This window comes from Polypterus senegalus, chromosome 18 (assembly GCF_016835505.1).
Source record: "Polypterus senegalus isolate Bchr_013 chromosome 18, ASM1683550v1, whole genome shotgun sequence".
NCBI classification, from domain to species: domain Eukaryota; kingdom Metazoa; phylum Chordata; class Cladistia; order Polypteriformes; family Polypteridae; genus Polypterus; species Polypterus senegalus.
The window spans coordinates 90,039,858-90,059,666 of record NC_053171.1 but is presented as its reverse complement, the minus strand read 5'-3'; the positions used below and the strand labels follow the sequence as shown (position 1 = coordinate 90,059,666).

General features: G+C 39.0%; 1 protein-coding gene across 16 annotated transcripts in view; it reads left to right on the top strand.

The window, feature by feature from the left end:
* Window positions 1-19,809, top strand: part of nrxn3a (neurexin 3a) — a 1,597,612-nt gene that overhangs the window by 445,300 nt on the left and 1,132,503 nt on the right. For all 16 annotated transcript variants that reach the window (XR_005631328.1, XR_005631327.1, XR_005631329.1 and 13 more), the window contains one exon: window positions 9,028-9,411. Coding sequence is in view for 13 of the 16 variants with exons in the window: in XM_039741969.1 (XP_039597903.1) it covers window positions 9,028-9,411 (384 nt within the window). In the remaining 3 variants the exon portion in view is untranslated. The remainder of the gene's footprint in view (window positions 1-9,027; window positions 9,412-19,809) is intronic.

Here is a 19,809-nt window from a genome sequence, read left to right as displayed (position 1 = left end):
CTCTTTATTAACAAAATTTCGCCGTCTGTATGGGAAAAATAAGCAAGACTTGCATAGATGGTCAACCCTTCATCTCACTTTAGCTGGAAGAATTAACGTTGTTAAGATGAATATCCTTCCTAAGCTTCTCTTTTTATTTCAAAACATTCCAATATACATCAATAAAAATTTTTTTAAGCAATTAGATTCAACCGTAACCTCATTTATTTGGAACTCAAAACATCAACATATCCAAAGAGCGTACCTACAAAGATCTAAGGCAGAAGGTGGCATGGCTCTACCCAACTTTCAGTTTTATTACTGGGCAGCAAACATACAAGCTATAATAACCTGGACACAAATAAATGAACCTACACAGGCTTGGTGTGCAATAGAAATAAAATCTTCTTTATATTCCCTGCTTTGTGCCCCAATAAATGCAAGTTATCGCCAATATACTAATAACCCAATTGTGCTTCACTCACTCAGAACATGAAACCAATGTAGAAAAAAATTAAAGATGGAGAATCTTTTATCTGTGGCACCTCTGCATGAGAACCACCTTTTTCAACCCTTGCAAACATATGCAGTTTTTAATATCTGGAAAACATTTTGGATTAAATTGCTTAGAGATCTTTATAGAGACAACATCTTTGCATCCTATGAACAATTACATTCCAAATGTAACTTTCCAGCAACACATTTCTTTCACTATCCTCAAATTAGAAACTTTGTTAAACAGCACCTGCCTGATTTTCCCCATCTTGCTCCTTCCTCTATGGTAAAAAAAATATTGCTCAGTTTCGAGGACTCAGCCAGAATTTCTGCAATATATAAAAATATTTTACAGTCCCTCCCTTTCAAAGATCCAAGAGGACAATGGGAAAAAAATCTTTCACTCAAAATATCAAAAAAGGATTGGAAGGTAGCAATGCAGAGATTTCACTGGAGCTCCATATGCGCAAAGCATACAATTATTCAACTCAAAATTATATATCGAGCACATCTGTCTCGACTAAAACTCTCCAAAATGTTTCCAGGGTGAGATCCAACCTGCGAACGCTGCAACAACAACAACAACATTTATTTCTATAGCACATTTTCATACAAAAAGTAGCTCAAAGTGCTTTACATAATGAAGAGTAGAAAAATAAAAGACACAGTAAGAAAATAAAATAAGTCAACATTAATTAACATAGAATAAGAGTAAGGTCCAATGGCCAGAGTGGACAGAAAAAACAAAACAAAAAAAACTCCAGACGGCCGGAGAAAAAAATAAAATCTGTAGTGATTCCAGACCACAAGACCACCTGCCCAGTCCCCTCTGTCAAGACTGCAATCAATTCCCAGCCTCACTGGGCCACATGTTCTGTGCCTGCACCAAATTAACATCATTCTGGAAAAACATTTTTAAGTGCCTTTCAGACAGCCTTGGGGTGACAGTCCCTCCTAACCCACTAACAACTGTGTTTGGTGGGCTTACAGAGGGGCTTTAAAGTGGAGAAGGACAAACAAACTGTGATGGCCTTCACTACACTATTGGCACGTAGACTGATTTTGCTAAACTGGAAGAATCCTAACTCTCCTCTCTTAAGTCAGTGGGTAACTGATGCTTTATACTGTTTGAAATTGGAAAAAATCTAATTCTCAGTTAAAGGATCTGTGCAGAACTTTTTCAAAACCTGGCAGGATCTAATCAACAATATTTTAGAATTAGCTCGTAAAGCACTGAGGAAGCAGATTCTCTTCCCATTTCTTTTTCTTCTCCATTTATCTTTATCCACCTATTAAACTCATCAATTTGTGTATTTTTACAAGCTTTAAGTTTTACTCTGTTGGCTATGCTCTCTTTTTCAGGGGTGGAGGTTGCTTTGTTTTCAATCCTATTTTTTGCAAAAATGGATCTATCTGTATGGAATGATTACAATAAAATCAATAAAATAAAATAAAAAAAAAACAATAATCTGTACACGTCTGGAAACTGAAGAGACCGTTTGTTGGACTTTTGGGACAGAAATGTTATTCCATTTTTGTCTGATATAGGATTTTAGCTGCTCAACAGTCCTGTGTCTTCTTTGTTGTATTTTTGGTTTCATCCATCCATCCATTTTCCAACCCGCTGAATCCGAACACAGGGTCACGGGGGTCTGCTGGAGCCAATCCCAGCCAACATAAGGCACAAGGCAGAAACCAATCCTGGGCAGGGTGCCAACCCACCGCAGGACACACACAAACACACCAAGCACACACTAGGGCCAATTTAGAATCGCCAATGCACCTAACCTGATTTTTCGTTTCATGAAGCACCAAATGTTTTCAACTGGTGAAAGGTCTGGACTGCAGGCAGGCCAATTCAGCACCCAGTCTTTTCTACTATAAAGCCTTTATGTTGTAATAGATACAGTGTGTGGTTCAGCATCGTCTTGTCGAAATATGCAAGGCCTTCCCTAAAAAAAACGTCATCTGGATGGGGAGCATATGTTGCTCTAAAACCTTTATATATACCTTTCAGCATTGACGATGCCTTTCCAGATGTGCAAGCTGCCAATTCCATAGGCACTAAAGAGCCATCAGAGATGCAGACCAGATGATCCCTCTGAACTTTAGTCTGATTCGTCTGACCACAGAACAGTTTTCCACTTTCCCTTAGTACATTTTAGATGATGTTTTTTTCCCTGAGAAAATGGTAGCGTGTCTGGATCATGTTCACGCATGAATTCTTCTTTTCGTAACAGAGCTTTAACCTGCATTTGTGGATAACATGGCGAACTGTGTTCATAACCTTTCTCAAGGTAACACTGTAACAATAGAGTAATTGGTAGTTGAAGTTGAATGGAATGTTTCTCCACTTTAAGATAGGAGAGGTTGTACATTCGCCAAGGTATTTTGAAATTTCAAATCTTTGTACAGCGTGGTCTGTTTGAGATTTCTCAACTTAAAATGATATATCTCAATAACGATTCTTAAAGAATAAGTGTCCCACAATAAAATTTCATTTAGACTGACAAAGACTGACAAAGACAGACAGGCAAACATGGCTATTGCAGTAGGTGCTTCCCACATTATATGCAAATGCATTTCAAAACTGTATTGAAAATAGATCCAGAAATCAGGAAAATGGCAATACATATGGCCTGCTCCTAAGATCACATACACACATGTGCACATTAGGCATGACCCTAACAAATTATGACACTATACCAGAGTGGTGGATTTGATAATGTAATCAAATAAATAAATATTAAAAATAAGCATGATAAGGTCAAAACATTATAACCTCAAATTAGCCAAGTAACTGATATACTATGTTGGGGCTAAAATCAGCATAAGGCACCTAAGTGCTGTGGAATAATATCTGGTTGCTGCCTCATCCTAAATAATCAAAGTATGTTAAACAGGTACATCCACTGCAGTTTACCCAAAATAGCAGCTGCCGTCATATTGTGTATTGTATTACTTCTGTCTCCATCCCAGCTGGTGTTTTTACCTTTTTCTTTTCCTACAAGACCAATTTACACATAGCAGTCATTTTAAATTAACTTGAAAGGTCGAACAAATATAACAAGACTCGGTCTTTATAACCTTCATACTTGTTCGATTAAATATCATCCTTTTAAATACAATATACCCATGTGTACTTCCAAATGAGCTTCCAGCAGCATAACTGCATAAAGTGGTGCCTTAAAAAATTGAACTTTAGTGCAAACAAGAGTAGGCTAGTGATGGTTATGAACGAAAGTGTGAACTAAATGATTTAGCACACGAGCATCAGTGATGGCAGTCAGATAAATATGTACTAAGAGTGGATTACGTCTTGCTTCGCAGTGCTGTCCTGTTTTGCCTCAATGGGTACTTGGTCATCCCCAGCTGCTAGTCTTGGATTAATACAACTTTTTGGGGTTACTTATTAATGATCCATTTCACATATGGCTATTTATAGAACCCAGATAGTTCAGTTTTAGGGATATATGAGGTCTGACAACATTCAAGTCAAATCAAGAACTAACCCTAGACAGTCTATCACAGGGTACACTCATGCAAAAATTCTCACTCGCAAGTTAGAGCTACCAGTTAACTGAACATGTGTAGCATTGTTGGCACATGTACCCAAGTACATATCAGTGCTAACTCATGCAGAATCAATTTAGAGTCACAAATTTCCCTATTATGTATACATTTTGGCTGGCTTTGAAAGTCAAGAGTACTAAAAGAAAATAAAGGACAACTCCACACAGATACTGACCAATGCATTGCCATGTTTCCTTGCCGTTCGTTTAGTTAACTCACTAATTTAGATTTAGGGTTGCAGACAGAATCAGGCCCATGGATACAGCCAACCCTGAACGTTGCACTAGTCCATTATAGGGGAACAGCACATTCTGACTCACTCATACCGCTCTTTTTTACCCCTCTCATACCTAATCTTTGGTATGTGCTTGAGAAAACTGGCATAAAACCTACGTAGTCAGGTACACGACACAACGACAGTGAGCAAGCCAGGACTCAAATGCACTCATTTGGAGATAATGTGAGCAGTGCCACCCATTGTTGTTATCATATCCAAGGCAACTTGCAAACATCATGATACAATATATCTGAACTAGCCGAAGCCCGCCTTAACATACGGCGGTGTAAGAATAGAAATGGAAAACGGTGAGAAAGGAATTCAGAAATCAAGAAGAAATAAATACTTCTTGAAAGACGCAGTTGTGAATAGGTGTTTTGGTGGTGACGACAGATAATGAGTCGAAAGATCTAACCCTAGAAAGAGCCACGTACAACTGACCGTGGCTGAAGACTGGTTGTTAGAATTATTGTGAAGAGTAAACAGCATGTGGATATGAGGAAGGCCGCGCTTCTGAAATTCGATTACAGTAATCCCTCCTCCATCGCGGGGGTTGCGTTCCAGAACCCCCCGCGATAGATGAAAATCCGCGAAGTAGAAACCATATGTTTGTATAGTTATTTGTATATATTTTAAGCCCTTATAAACTCTCTCACACTGTTAACATTATTAGAGCCCTCTAGACATGAAGTAACACCCTTTAGTCAAAAGTTTAAACTGTGCTCCATGACAAGACAGAGATGACAGTTCTTTCTCACAATTAAAAGAATGCAAATAGATCTTCTCCTCTTCAGGAGCAGAGAATTTCAGAGAGAGAGAGAGCGCTCGCAAAGAAAAGCAGACAATCAAAAAATCAATACGTGTGCTTTTAAGTATTCCAAAGCACCGCAATAAAGCGGCATTTTTTAGTGGAGCGTCAGTATCTTCTGTGCAAACAGCCCCTCTGCTCACATCTCCTCCGTCAGGAGCAGAGAACGTCAGAGAGCGCGAGATTAAAGCAAACAATCAAAAAATCAATAAGTGTGCTTTTGGAAGCACCGCGATAAAGCGGCATTTCTTAGAGGAGCGTCCGTATCCACTAGGCAAACAGCTTCTGTGCAAACAGCACCTCTGCTCACAGCCCCTCCGTCAGGCGCAGAGAATGTTAGAGAGGGTGAGATAGAGGCAGAGACAAGCAAACAATCGAGGACCGCGCAGGAAGCATATCTTATAGCATTGAGGAGTTTTAGTTAATATGCAATACGTGCTCTGATTGGGTAGCTTCTAAGCCATCCGCCAATAGAGTCACTTGTATGAAATCAACTGGGCAAACAAACTGAGGAAGCGTGTACCATAAATTAAAAGACCCCATTGTTCGCAGAAATCCGCGAACCAGTGAAAAATCCGTGATATATATTTAGATATGCTTACATTTAAAATCCGCGATAGAGTGAAGCCGCGAAAGTCGAAGCACGATATAGCGAGGGATTACTGTACATAAATATAATCAATAACAACCTCAAAAAGATATTGTTGTAGAATGTCTCCAAGTAATTACTGCAGCTTAATCCAAAAGACTCGTACTACAATATCAGGTCAGTGCTCCAGTCTTTGGGTATCCGACAGTGCATGTAGAATTTCCGGCCAAGCAGGATTACATGTGAAAGTGATAAATAATTGAGGCTGTCCAAATTTACGTACTATGGCCATGGTATCCTGCTAGTTTTGTTGCATGTATTTTGGACTTCCTGGAAATGTGGATGGTAATATGATCATTTTGCTTACACGTACATTATTTTCAGCATTTGCTTGCAGTGCATCTGAAAGTCCTTTGTATTGTTCCACGCGCAAATCTTGTTGATCTAATCTGAGATATTTGAGATTCACGCCCTCTGTTTTAACATACGCATCTATGATGTACTGTTGGAATATTTCGCCACTGGAGTGCAAAATACGAATAGTATTCCTCATTGCTAATCTATAAGCGTAAAATTGGCATTGAGTAAGCCTTATTTGCTTGGCGGTTCTTTTATCGAGAACATGTTGTAAATCTTTGTGCCGGCCAATGTGTCCGTAAAGGAATAAAAGTGGGTAAACCATAGGATCGCAATTCATATTGAGCGTAGAGATCTGTTTACAGGAGTTGCCTATGGGACAGATGCAAATGTCCCTTTCGGCGGGTGGTTTGCCATCTTCTCCGACGAAAATCGCTGCAACATTGGTGTGACATGTCGGGGCATTATATCGTCGTAAATTCTGCCTAGGGTTTTCCTCGAAAAGCATTCGTACAGATGCTGTTGGATTACACTGAGCGATTACATGCATGTGTTTGTATGATTTAGCAAAAGGTTTGATGGTTCTGAGCATGGAATCTAGCTGGAGAAGTAAATTTTGTAAGCGTACTTCAGAAGCTTGACGAGAAATGGCGTGTCGGCTGCGTGTGGGCGGGACCGGTTTTGAAGAGGATCTGCTGGCAGCATGGGGAGGGGTTTGGAAGAGGACGAATAGGAATTGAGAAATGCTGTGTCGGCTGCGTGTGGGCGGGACCGGTTTTGAGGTGGCAGCAGGACGAACCAGAAAAGAAATATATATAAGAGATATTTGGCAATGGCTTTGAAAAGCTAATATGCTTTTGAAAACAATGTTAGTCAAAGCACAAGATGCACTTAGAGCCATAATAGGACCCTCCCCTTTATAGAAGGTTTGGTGTATTTGAGCCCTACTACAATCTTCTCTCACATAATCTCAACAATCACAGTGAGGTGATTTCACACAGCATCTCCTTGCCAAATCTGGGTCACTTCACCAATGTAACTGGGCTGTCAATGTTCGAATGGTGTTCTCCAATCCTCACAGCCAATCAAGCCGAAGTGGAACTCCATCGGTTTGAATGATTGACTGCTCTTCTTAATAAAAAGGGTGTCACTACCTTGTAGAGAGCTTGTTCCCTTTAAGCTCTGCTGGACTTGCAATATAAGAACAAAAGTAAAGGCAGACAATGGTTGAGTGGAATGGAAAAATGTGTTAGCTGTCCAATTTATATACCCAAGAACTCCACTGGAAATTGGAAAATTGGAAATTTCCTTACCCTTCTGTAAAGATCCAAGGCCATTTTAAGAACTAGCCTGCTGCCAAAGTGTTCAGTGTTATTTATAGCTAGCTTCTCCATATGTGATGAAACCCCTGCTCCCATAAGCTCCACCATTTCAAGTCAGTGAGGATCCTTTACTCTCATAGATGCATTGACAAGCCCCTGTGGTATTTCATGGTAATCCAGTATGGGACTAATTTGAATAATAAAACACAAACCTGTATCATGTTCAAGTTTAATGGCTCAGATAATTCTCTGTCTGACAAAGGCAACTTGGAGCTTTATTGAATGTATGCTGAAACATTTCAGAGAGATTTCTTGTTATAGCTTTGAAAACTGGCTACTCTAATTGCCTTTGAGTCTTAGGAGTTGACAATTACTTTACTGGCAATCATTAAATAAGTCTTGTCTTATGTAAGAGCTCAGCTGACCTTGCAGAAACACGAGGGAATAAGAGCTGAACAGAAGATGGGGTGAAATCAAATTGGCGGCATGCCATTACAAGATTATATGTATTGATCTCTGCTCCCTGTGGTGTGGACTTTTGAAAACTTTTGGTTTGGTAGTTTCCAGCGATTAGAGTCCTATCTTCAAAATAAATAAAACCAAGAGAACCTCTGTTAGAGAAATTGACTTTCTGTAAAAATCATGAGTGCATATTTACTTAAGACATCATAATTTGCAGCAGCGGTAGATCCACAGAAAAGGCCCAGCAGCAGCCATCCACTTATTAAACAGTTGAGCTCTTCGCTTGGAAGCCTCTTTCCACCCAAAAGGATTAGCTAAGGCAACAAGGCAGTGAGAAAGTACTATGTCTGTTTGTTCATTCCATCTATGGGGACTCTGGTGGTGAAAACAAAGGAAACAGAAGAAAATCTGACCTGAGAAGCTGATATACGAGTGGCATTTGCTTAACCTTTATAAAGTGCCTTTGTAAGTACTGAAATAATTTAATTCTAATCCTAAATGACGCAAGAGCTGTGGCATGCTCCCTCAGCTGATTCCCTTATTGATATAAAGTGGGGCTGCTTATACAGAATGGTGCCTTTATATAATAAAGCTCTTCCTACCTGACCTCCAGTTTGTTAACTATTGTTCTTTATAAGAGCATTTGTCCATAAAACATGGAGTACGTAACGAGGCTGGTGTTTCAAAAATCATATTTTTCATCAATAGCAAGGAGTTTAACCAAATTTTTACCACAGTGCTTTGCAACAGCCTCATTTGGATGGCATTATTGAATAGTGTACAGCATTTGATTTGCTATCCATTTCATTTCATAATTTATAATTTCATAACCACCTTAAAATTCAAATTGCAACAAGAGGATTCAAATAATTATATTCATTATTTAAAAATTGGGAGTTGGCTGGTAATTACATCATTATTTTTAAAAAGTATAACATATGAAGGATAAAAATGAAACTTAATATAGTGAGGTTTATGATGGGATTAGGAAATTAGGCCGATACAGAGAGAACGTAACACAACCTTGAGTGATCCTGACCTTGTATTAGGGCTACCAAAGTTTTGCATCTTTACAGGATTTTTGACCGTTACAGAGAAGTACAATATAAAATGTTCAATATTAAAACTTTGTAAACATGTTTTGCTTTTTTGATTTTTTTTTCAGGAACTATAACTGTTAACAACCTGAGGATTCCTTTTACCGCCAGTGGAGAAAATGAAATTCTTGATTTGGAAGGGGACATGTATCTAGGCGGACTACCAGAAAATCGGGCGGGCCTCATCTTGCCTACAGAGCTGTGGACTGCCATGCTTAATTACGGCTATGTGGGGTGCATTCGAGATCTGTTCATCAATGGACAAAGCAAGGATATCCGGCAGATAGCGGAAGCACAAAATGGTGCTGGCATAAAGCCGCTGTGTTCGAAGATCAACTCTAAACAATGTGAAAGCTATCCATGTAAAAACAATGCAGTGTGCAAAGAAGGTTGGAACCGATTCATCTGTGACTGCACTGGGACTGGGTACTGGTCGAGAACATGCGAGAAAGGTAAGCTGAACTTTTTCTGTAGTAGTGCATTTTGTGGAAGGAGTTACCAAACATTTTGGCACATGTTGAATATTTGGCAACGTATTCATTTTAAAAAATGCTTATACATTGTGACTCATATGGTAACTCTGTTTAAAATGAATTCAAATGGGGTTGACATTGTGTGTATGTATTTATATTTATTGTTGCACTTCTCAAAGTGGACTCCCGGTTGACTCAAATTACACTGCAAAGTATCACACCTAGGAGATGTTTCGAAATGTATAGGTGTAGCTGAATTGCAGTTTCACATTTCTCTGGACCAACATATTTACAGTATTCCACAAATCTTTTGTCCTGACTTTTCAATATTCCAGTACAAATTCTACATGTTATTCTTTTGCTCGAACATATTCTGTAGAGGTTGCTCTTTACTTACCTCTATGTATTATTTGAAAATTTAAATAATTATCACATTTTGACTTTGTGGTCCCAGCGAGAACCGGAAAATCTAAGATAATCTCTTGAAATATTTTTCATGAATTGCCTAATGTCCATAATTACAGTTCTAAGCAATATTAAACTGTGTGTGCTGTAACTGACTGTTAAACTTTAAATTACCTGATATTAGTTTTGTTTTATTCTCCGGGGTTTTGTATAATAGACAGAGTAGTATAATTTTCAATAAAATAATTGTAAAAACAAACCTTGGCTCACACCTAAATATAATAAAGAGTGAAACATTTATGAAACCTTAACATTCAAACTGTGGTGATAAATAGCTATCTTAGCTTTCCAGGTTTCTATTTTAATACTGTAGTATATGAGATATTTTGTTCATTTATTGTTTTTTTTTTCTATAATCACAATGTGACTAGTGATAGTACTTTTTATTTAATTTTTTTTTGCAAACTGATTCACTTTCTGGTCCCATCACTCCATGTGTGGAGTTTGCTTGTGTTTTCCCTGCCAGTGGACATTTTTCACTCAGTGCTCAGATTTCAACACACATCACAAAGATGAGAAGGTTGGTAGCGGGTGTAATGGTGTCTTGTGATGGGCCGAAACCCTATTTTTTAAGAGTTTCAGACCTGCGGCCCATGCTGCTGTGTTTTCATTATAAGTTGAGCTTTAGAAATAGTCGATGAAGCAGCATAGAAATATCTCAGAATGAAGTTAGAAGCAACCATTAACTAAAGGAGGATTGAACCAGAAAACTACATTTTTGTTTGACATATTAAATCTGTTTTAATCAGGGTCATCACTACAATGCTTGCCTTTGGTATTGTGTTTTTTTTTTTTATAAATTAAATTGCTAAATCTCATTAAAATTTCAGAATAGCATATTGTAAACCTTGCCTAGTCATATAAATCTCAGATTACCAAATAGCTTGCCATAATTCTCAAGTACAACATCAATTCTGAAAATGTCTTGTGATATGACTGGGTGGATACTTAGATATTATCAGTGGCGAGATGCCTAAGAAAACTGTATGATGAACTGCGAATAGGAGAGTAGAAAAGCCGTCAAAAGGTTTTGTGTGCCACCTTGGTACCTTGTTTAATGGATGCTGAAATTTCCCCAAAGGGAATGCTGAACATTTTGTATTAGGACAGAACTGTCAATATAATAAAATGGAATGTGTTTAGTTAAAGTGTAGTTTTCAAGATGCGCTGTCCTCCTTGAGAGCTGTTCCTAAAATGAATGTCTGCATCTGGTTGTGCGGCTTGTTATGTACTGCAGGAACTTGAAGGGCCGGAACTTCTGGTGGAGTGGGGAAAATGATGTCACGGTCTGGTGGGATCTCCTCCATTCTAAAGGAAAAGAGGGAAAGGCAGTTAACTTACTCTGTCACCCCCTTATCCATCCCCATCATTTTTACTCCACAGGCTCACATGTTGGACAATGGACAATTCCATTTTCAGCCATTTCTGTGGCACTGAAAGAGATATGCACTGTATTAATACATACTGTATATATCTATTTAATATGAGCCAGTTTCTGTCATTCTGATGGTTTCACTCTGTTGGGCATACTCAGCATTACTTTTAGCAATGTGCCATCAATTGGATTTGTTTTTGCAGTGCATGTAGTAATGAAAAGCACTGCATTTATCATTCCAGCATATGGTGCTTCACAAACATTAGCATTGCTATTAAGTATCCTCTACTGTCATACAGCAGAAGGCAAAAGACAAACTGACCCTTTAATGTAATAGAGGAAAATGTAAATAGATAGATAGATAGATAGATATGAAAGGTACTATATGATAGATAGATAGATAGATAGATAGATAGATAGATAGATAGATAGATAGATAGATACTTTATTAATCCCAAGGGGAATTTCACATACTCCAGCAGCAGCATACTGATAAAAAACAATATTAAATTAAAGAGTGATAACAATGCAGGTAGAACAGACAATAACTTTGTATAATGTTAACGTTTACCCCCCTTGGGTGTAATTGAAGAGTCACATAGTGTGGGGTCTCCTCAGTCTGTCAGTGGAGCAGGACGGTGACAGCAGTCTGTCTCTGAAGCTGCTCCTCTGTCTGGAGATGATCCTGTTCAGTGGATGCAGTGGATTCTCCATGATTGACAGGAGCCTGCTCAGCGCCCGTCGCTCTGCCACGGATGTCAAACTGTCCAGCTCCGTGCCTACAATAGAACCTGCCTTCCTCACCAGTTTGTCCAGGTGTGAGGCGTCCCTCTTCTTTATGCTGCCTACCCAGCACACCACCGCGTAGAAGAGGGCGCGCCACAACCGTCTGGTAGAGCATCTGCAGCATCTTATTACAGATGTTGAAGGACGCCAGCCTTCTAAGGAAGTATAGTCGGCTCTGTCCTCTCTTGCACAGATCATCAGTATTGGCAGTCCAGTCCAATTTATCATCCAGCTGCACTCCCAGGTATTTATAGGTCTGCACCCTCTGCACAGTCACCTCTGATGATCACCGGGTCCATGAGGGGCCTGGGCCTCCTAAAATCCACCACCAGCTCCTTGGTTTTGCTGGTGTTCAGTTGTAGGTGGTTTGAGTCGCACCATTTAACAAAGTCCTTGATTAGGCTCCTATACTCCTCCTCTTGCCCACTCCTGATACAGCCCACCATAGCAGTGTCATCAGCGAACTTTTGCACGTGGCAGGACACTGAGTTGTATTGGAAGTCCGGTGTAAGTTGGCTGAACAGGACCGGAGAAAGTACCGTCCCCTGTGGCGCTCCTGTATTGCTGACCACAATGTCAGACCTGCAGTTCCTGAGACGCACATACTGAGGTCTGTCTGTAAGATAAAAAAAATATAAAAATAAATAAAAAAAAAAAGAAATAAATATTTTTAAATATTAAAAAACAAAAGAAATAAAAAAGTGTGCTAAAGGAATTACTACTCTCATTAGAGGTAGATGTTTGGCCTACTGTCATTAATGTAGCAAAAATGAGAGCAGTAGTGTACAGTGTAAATAAATAATAGAATCTATGAACACCTATAAAGAGGGCACACTGGCCTCCCAGTACCTGAGTTTGAGACCCCTGTGGCCATACCATCAGCTACTTCATACTAGGACAGACAATGGCCTCCAATGGGATTGTTACGTCCTCTATCGTTTTTTTTTTTTCATTTTATATCTTTTTCCAATTTAAAATTTCCTTTCTTATGTTATAAAGTCACTTGTGTACAGTATGTGATCTGTAAGAATGAAAATGCAAGGCTTTTTATTAGTACACTTGACAAATGCTTTGGAGAGGACATGTCGAGAATGACACCTGTGAGTGAGTGTGTTATGAGTGATGTCTCTTGGATTACAGACTACAGTTACTTTCTGTTAGATTCATTTCAATTATGTGACACTTCTGCAATTAAGTGTATGCTCTACATGAATCGTGAACTTTCTGTATAAAAAATACAGTGGTAGATAATGAAAAAATAAAGAATAAATAAGCTGAACAGTATTAAAAACTGAAACCTCAATAAGGTGAACACAAAGTGGCCAAAACAAAAGCTTTGGCTCTTCTGAGCATTCATAAACAGGCTTGAACCCTTTTCTAATCCAGCAAAGTATCCTTTCCACTTTTCCACCCCTTATCTACCACAACAAAACATTTTCTTTTCATGTCCTTCCTCTTTCTCACACTCTTCTGTTATGGCCCTAGCCTTAAAGGGCCTTTACCGCAAGTCAAATCTTTATCAATCCATGTCCTTTAAGGGAAGCCTTGATCACAGTCCTCTAGTTCAGCCTTTCCCAAACTGTGGTACATGCAGAGCCTTTTCAGGTGGTATGCGTCGCGGTCCCTGAAATTTAATTTATCTGTGCAAAACCCTTTATGACAAGCCTGTTGTGAGCAAAAACCAATGAAACTGTTTAAATACAATAATACGTGGATTCCCAAATTTAGTGTGGTGTGAAATTTCATCATCTGAATAAATAAAACCTATTATTCGAATCAGTATTTAGTTCATTTAACGCTACCATAATTCCGTTTCGCGGAAGTCAACTTCTACTTCTTCACTGTTTGAGCTTTTGGTCACTAGATGAAAGCACAACGCCGACACTATTTAGTCTTCGGTAACTCTGCCTCACAGAAACCGCTCGCGTTTGTTGTTATGCGTGCACTGCCGCTGTATCGTATCGTAGTCACTAGATCTAAGCACAAAGCCGATACCATTTCGTCTTTGGTTACTGCGTCACATACAGGCCGAAGGCAGGATTTAGTTTCGGAGCGGAATTTATCGATTTATGTACATGCACAAATTTTTTCATTAATTTTATGCATAATTTCTTCCAAATCTTTAACTTTTATTCAGATTTCGGGGCGGTTTAGATCCGAACTCCCCCCCCCCTTACAACAAGGTGCAGGTGGTACGCAACGCAACTCACTTAACCTCACTTGACGTCCAAAAGTTTGGGAACCCCTGCTCTAGTTCACCATATCAGGCACCTTAGCTGTTGTTGGGGAGATACCAGAACATCCATCCATCCATTTTCTAACCCGCTGAATCCGAATACAGGGTCACGGGGGTCTGCTGGAGCCAATCCCAGCCAACACAGGGCACAAGGCAGGAACCAATCCTGGGCAGGGTGCCAACCCACCGCAGGACACACACAAACACACCCACACACCAAGCACACACCAGGGCCAATTTTTTAGAATCGCCAATCCACCTAACCTGCAAGTCTTTGGATTGTGGGAGGAAACCGGAGCGCCCGGAGGAAACCCACGCAGACACGGGGAGAACATGCAAATTCCACGCAGGGAGGACCCGGGAAGCGAACCCGGGTCTCCTAACTGCGAGGCAGCAGCGCTACCACTGCGCCACCGTGCCGCCCTACCAGAACATCTGAACAAATTTTGCCGGTTGTATCAATGAAACCACATTTTTCACATCTTCTTGTGCTTTGAAAACACATGCTTATGAAAGTGTTTATTGCAAAGGAGTGAAACTGAGAAATGGTTCCTGCTCATTGCTATAGCGTTGAATTACATCTGAGTTTGAGTGAAGAAGACGAAAGATTATGTGGAGATCTTCAATATTTTCCATTTAGTTTGCTATATTTGACTATTGTAGTATTCCTGGCTGTGATGCATTCCTATTTTTGACATTTCTAATTGAATTTGATTTATTTCTAGAACATATGTTTGTTTATTTCTGTTTTTTATGTATTTTGCTGTTTTTCTAGCAATACAATGCTGTGCTCTGTTTTTTTGGGTGGTTGACACCATTTTGCTATTATCTTTGCATCGATGTGGCCTTGTTGCTTGCTACTGTTATGTTCATTTCTAGTCATATAGTTTTATTATTCAACTTTCTGTCTTTTTTTCTGTGTTTTGATCCTCTCATCTACTCCAGACATTTTGCTTGACTTGCCCTTTACAGCGCATTCCATCCCTCTGTGGTGCATATTAAAACACCAGCTCCTCTCATGTATTCACTACACTGTCAACAACACTGGACTAGAAAAGTAATGCACAAAACAGATGGATTATGACAGATGACCAATTTAGATATTACAATAAAGTGCCATAACAAGAGAAACAGTGCAAGATATATTCTTGACAGTGTCCTCTATTTACTACAGCATGTCACCTTTGAAATTGCCCGCCCAAGTCTATCCTTCATTAACATGCTTTACCATGATGAACAAGCTTTATCAATGTTTTGTTTCATATTTGGATTTACAAAGTATTAATTGTAAATTTAGACATAATTTATAATGTTAATGTATTTTAAAATTATACATGTATTAGCTGACATCCTTAAAAAGAAAAGTGTTGTTTGAATGATGACTCCTGCTGCTTTACTGTTCAAAGGAATATTTCCTCCCAATGAGTTCCACTCCTGCCCAGCTCTCAAACTGGACTCTTGTGCTGTGTCTCTAGAAGAGCTTTTTTTTCATGAAAAACAGGAATCTTGTTAGCTTTCACAAATGTAAAACACTCTGTTTTATGCATATTTCCATATAGTGCCTTATGTGTGTATACGCTGTATAGCATATACTGTACATTATTTGGACTTTTGTTTGGCTTAAAACTGCAAAATGCTAATGGTGTTTGCCAGTTCATTTTTATTTTGTCATTGCAGACTTTTCCTTGCCAAGGGCAAGACATTAACCTTCCAGACTTTCCATATCTGACAAATGCCAGGGTAATGTTGTGTGAACTAGCCTTCTGGGTAGTTTTGCTTTGCAAAGGGCTATGTCTGCAAGGGGAATCACAAAAATGCTCTAACTGCTCAGAGCCACAAGGCCATTAAACATGTAGTGGGTGGCTATTAGTCTATTATTAGGTCTTTTTCAAACCATCTTATTTAAAATAAATTACTTGCATTTTGTACAAAACAATTTTACAATTTTCCTGTTGCAAAGGAAGGGTCCATACAGAGATGCTTTTAGGATCTCCTAAGGTTTGAAAAACTTTTGTATTCATTATTTTTCTACCCTTTTCTGGTTACTCCTAATTAATGTTATTATGCCATTTTGATAAATGTATTTTTCACTCTAATAATGCAGATTTAATTACAACCATAGTTTTTAATGTTCATTTTTACAAGGAGCACGGTTATAAACTACAAATAGTAGATGAATTTGGTTGTCTGAGTAAGGATCCTTTAACACTGCAATTTCCCATGGAGACCAATGATGAATGCATGTATGTAACTCTATCTATCTATCTATCTATCTATCTATCTATCGTGCCTTTCATATCTATCTATCTATCTATTATATAGTGCCTTTCACATCTCTCTATCTGTCTGTATTAAATAGTATCTATCTATATGTATTATACAGGGCCTTTCATATCTATCTATCTATCTATCTATCTATCTATCTATCTATCTATCTATCTATCTATCTATCTATCTATCTATCTATCTATCTATAGTGCCTTTCATATCTCTCTGTCTATCTATCTTTTGTGGCTGGTGATGAGGAAGCAGTCAGAAGCAGGGAGAACTGTTGGGGGAGCACCCTATTAACCCTATTTAATTATACAAAATAAAAAAGCAAAAAAAAAAAATGGGTGCTTAAGTGCCCAACTAAAAAAACACTGATTTAAGGTTTGTTTTGCAAGCTTTCTCACTCTCTGCTATCTCTCTCTCTCGTACGTATCTCTGACTCTTAGTGAACTCAGGTCCAGGCCTGCTTAAAGAGGCCACGCCTCTGTGCCATCAATTTATATAGATCAGCCAGCAAGAGTGGGACTTGTTCCAAAAGTCATGCTGGGGCGGGAGTGTCCTCACTGGGCATCTTCTCTGGGATGTGGAGAAAGGACAGGATGGCATTAGCAACAGCGGCCCCTCTTATCCCCTCAGTCGAGCTTATCTGGGGACTCCCAGACATGCATGTGTGACACTCTCGACCTATCAGTCTACAGTTGTGCTTGAAAGTTTGTGAACCCTTTAGAATTTTCTATATTTCTGCATAAATATGACCTAAAACATCATCAGATTTTCACTCAAGTCCTAAAAGTAGATAAAGAGAAACCAGTTAAACAAATGAGACAAAAATATTATACTTGGTCATTTATTTATTAAGGAAAATGATTGAATATTACATATTTGTGAGTGGCAAAAGTATGTGAACCTTTGCTTTCAGTATCTGGTGTGACCCCCCTTTGCAGCAATAACTACAACTAAACATTTCCGGTAATTTTTGATCATTCCTGCACACCGGCTTGGAGGAATTTTAGCCCATTCCTCCGTACAGAACAGCTTCAACTCTGGGATGTTGGTGGGTTTCCTCACATGAACTGCTCGCTTCAGGTCCTTCCACAACATTTCAACTCTATTAAGGTCAGGATTTTGACTTGGCCATTCCAAAACATTCACTTTATTCTTCTTTAACCATTTTTTGGTAGAACGACTTGTGTGCTTAGGGTTGTTGTTTTGCTGCATGACCCACCTTCTCTTGAGATTCAGTTCATGGACAGATGTCCTGACATTTTCCTTTAGAATTCTCGGATATAATTCAGAATTCAGTGTTTCATCAATGAAGGCAAGCCGTCCTGGCCCAGATGCAGCAAAACAGGCCCAAACCCTGATACTACCACCACCATGTTTCACAGATGGGATAAGGTTCTTATGATGTAATGCAGTGTTTTCCTTTCTCCAAACATAACGCTTGTCATTTAAACCAAAAAGTTCTATTTTGGTCTCATCCGTCCACAAAACATTCTTCCAATAGCCTTCTGGTTTGTCCACGTGATCTTTAGCAAACTGCAGACGAGCAGCAATGTTTTTTGGAGAGCAGTGGCTTTCTCCTTGCAACCCTGCCATGCACACCATTGTTGTTCAGTGTTCTCCTGATGGTGGACTTATGAACATGAACATTAGTGAATGTGAGAGAGGACTTCAGTTGCTTAGAAGTTACCCTGGGGTCCTTTGTGACCTCGCCGACTATTACACGCCTTGCTCTTGGAGTGATCTTTGTTGGTCGACCACTCCTGGGGAGGGTAACAATGGTCTTGAATTTCCTTTATTTGTACACAATCTGTCTGACTGTGGATTGGTGGAGTCCAAACTCTTTACAGATGGTTTTGTAACCTTTTCCAGCCTGATGAGCATCAACAATTCTTTTTGTGAGGTCCTCAGAAATCTCCTTTGTTCGTTGCATGATACACTTCCACAAACACATGTTGTGAAGAGCAGATTTTGATAGATCCTGTTCTTTGAATAACAAAGGGTGCCCACTCACACCTGATTGGCATCCCATTGATTAAAAACACCCGACTCGAATTTCACCTTCAAACTACCTGCTAATCCGTGAGGTTCACATACTTTTGCCACTCACAAATTTGTAATATTCTATCATTTTCCTCAATAAATAAATGACCAAGTATAATATTTTTGTCTCATTTGTTTAACATGTTTCTCTTTATGTACTTTTAGGACTTGAGTGAAAATCTGATGATGTTTAGGTCATATTTATGCAGATGATGTTGCTTAGCTTACCAGTGCATTCCTTCTTTTTAAGAATTTACCAAATTGTTGATTTAGGTTTAATCAAGGACATGCAGGTGATGAGTGTAACAGAACAAGATGCAGAGGACAGAAAGATATGGAAGAAGATGATCCGCTGTGGCCACTCCTAACAGGAGCAGCTGAAAGAAGAAGAAGAAGTTGATTTAGGTTTATTTTGTTTTTTCAGGCTCTTCCACTTGCATTGCACCTCTTTGGACCTCATGTTCCAGTGAACAAATACCAAATGCAAATTCCGTGCTTTGAATCAACTCCAGACCTTTTATCTGCTTAATTTGTCATGGAATAACGAGTGAATGGGCCACACCTAGCCATGAAACTGCTTGTCAGTCACATGTCCAATTACTTTTGAGGCTCTGAAAATGGAGGGACTCTGTGAAATATGGCTTTCAATTCTGAATGTTTATTGCAATACCTAATGCAAACCCCATAAATTAAACATGACAGTCTATATTTCCGTCACTTCTTGATTACTTAATTTCAAGTCCATTGTGGTGGTATACAGAGAAAAAAATTACAACAATTGAATCAATGTCCAAATACTGATGCACCTAATGGTATATATACATACTAGCCGACGCCCGCCGTAGAATACAGCAGGGTAAAAATAGGAACGAAAAACAGTGAGAAAGGAATTCAGAAATCAAGAACAAATAAATACTTCTTGAAAGACTCAGTGTGTATGTAGAATTTCCGGCCAAGTAGGATTACATGTGAAAGTGATAAATAAATCGGGCTTTCCGAATTTACGTACTATGGCCATAGCATCCTGATAGTTTTGTTGCATGTGTCTTGGACTTCCTGGAAATGTGAATGGTAATATGATCATTTTGCCTACACGTACGTTGTTATTTTCAGCGTCTGTATTCAAACATTGTATTGTTCCACGCGCAGATCTTCTTGATGTAATCTGAGATAGTTGAGACGCGCACCCCCTGTTTTA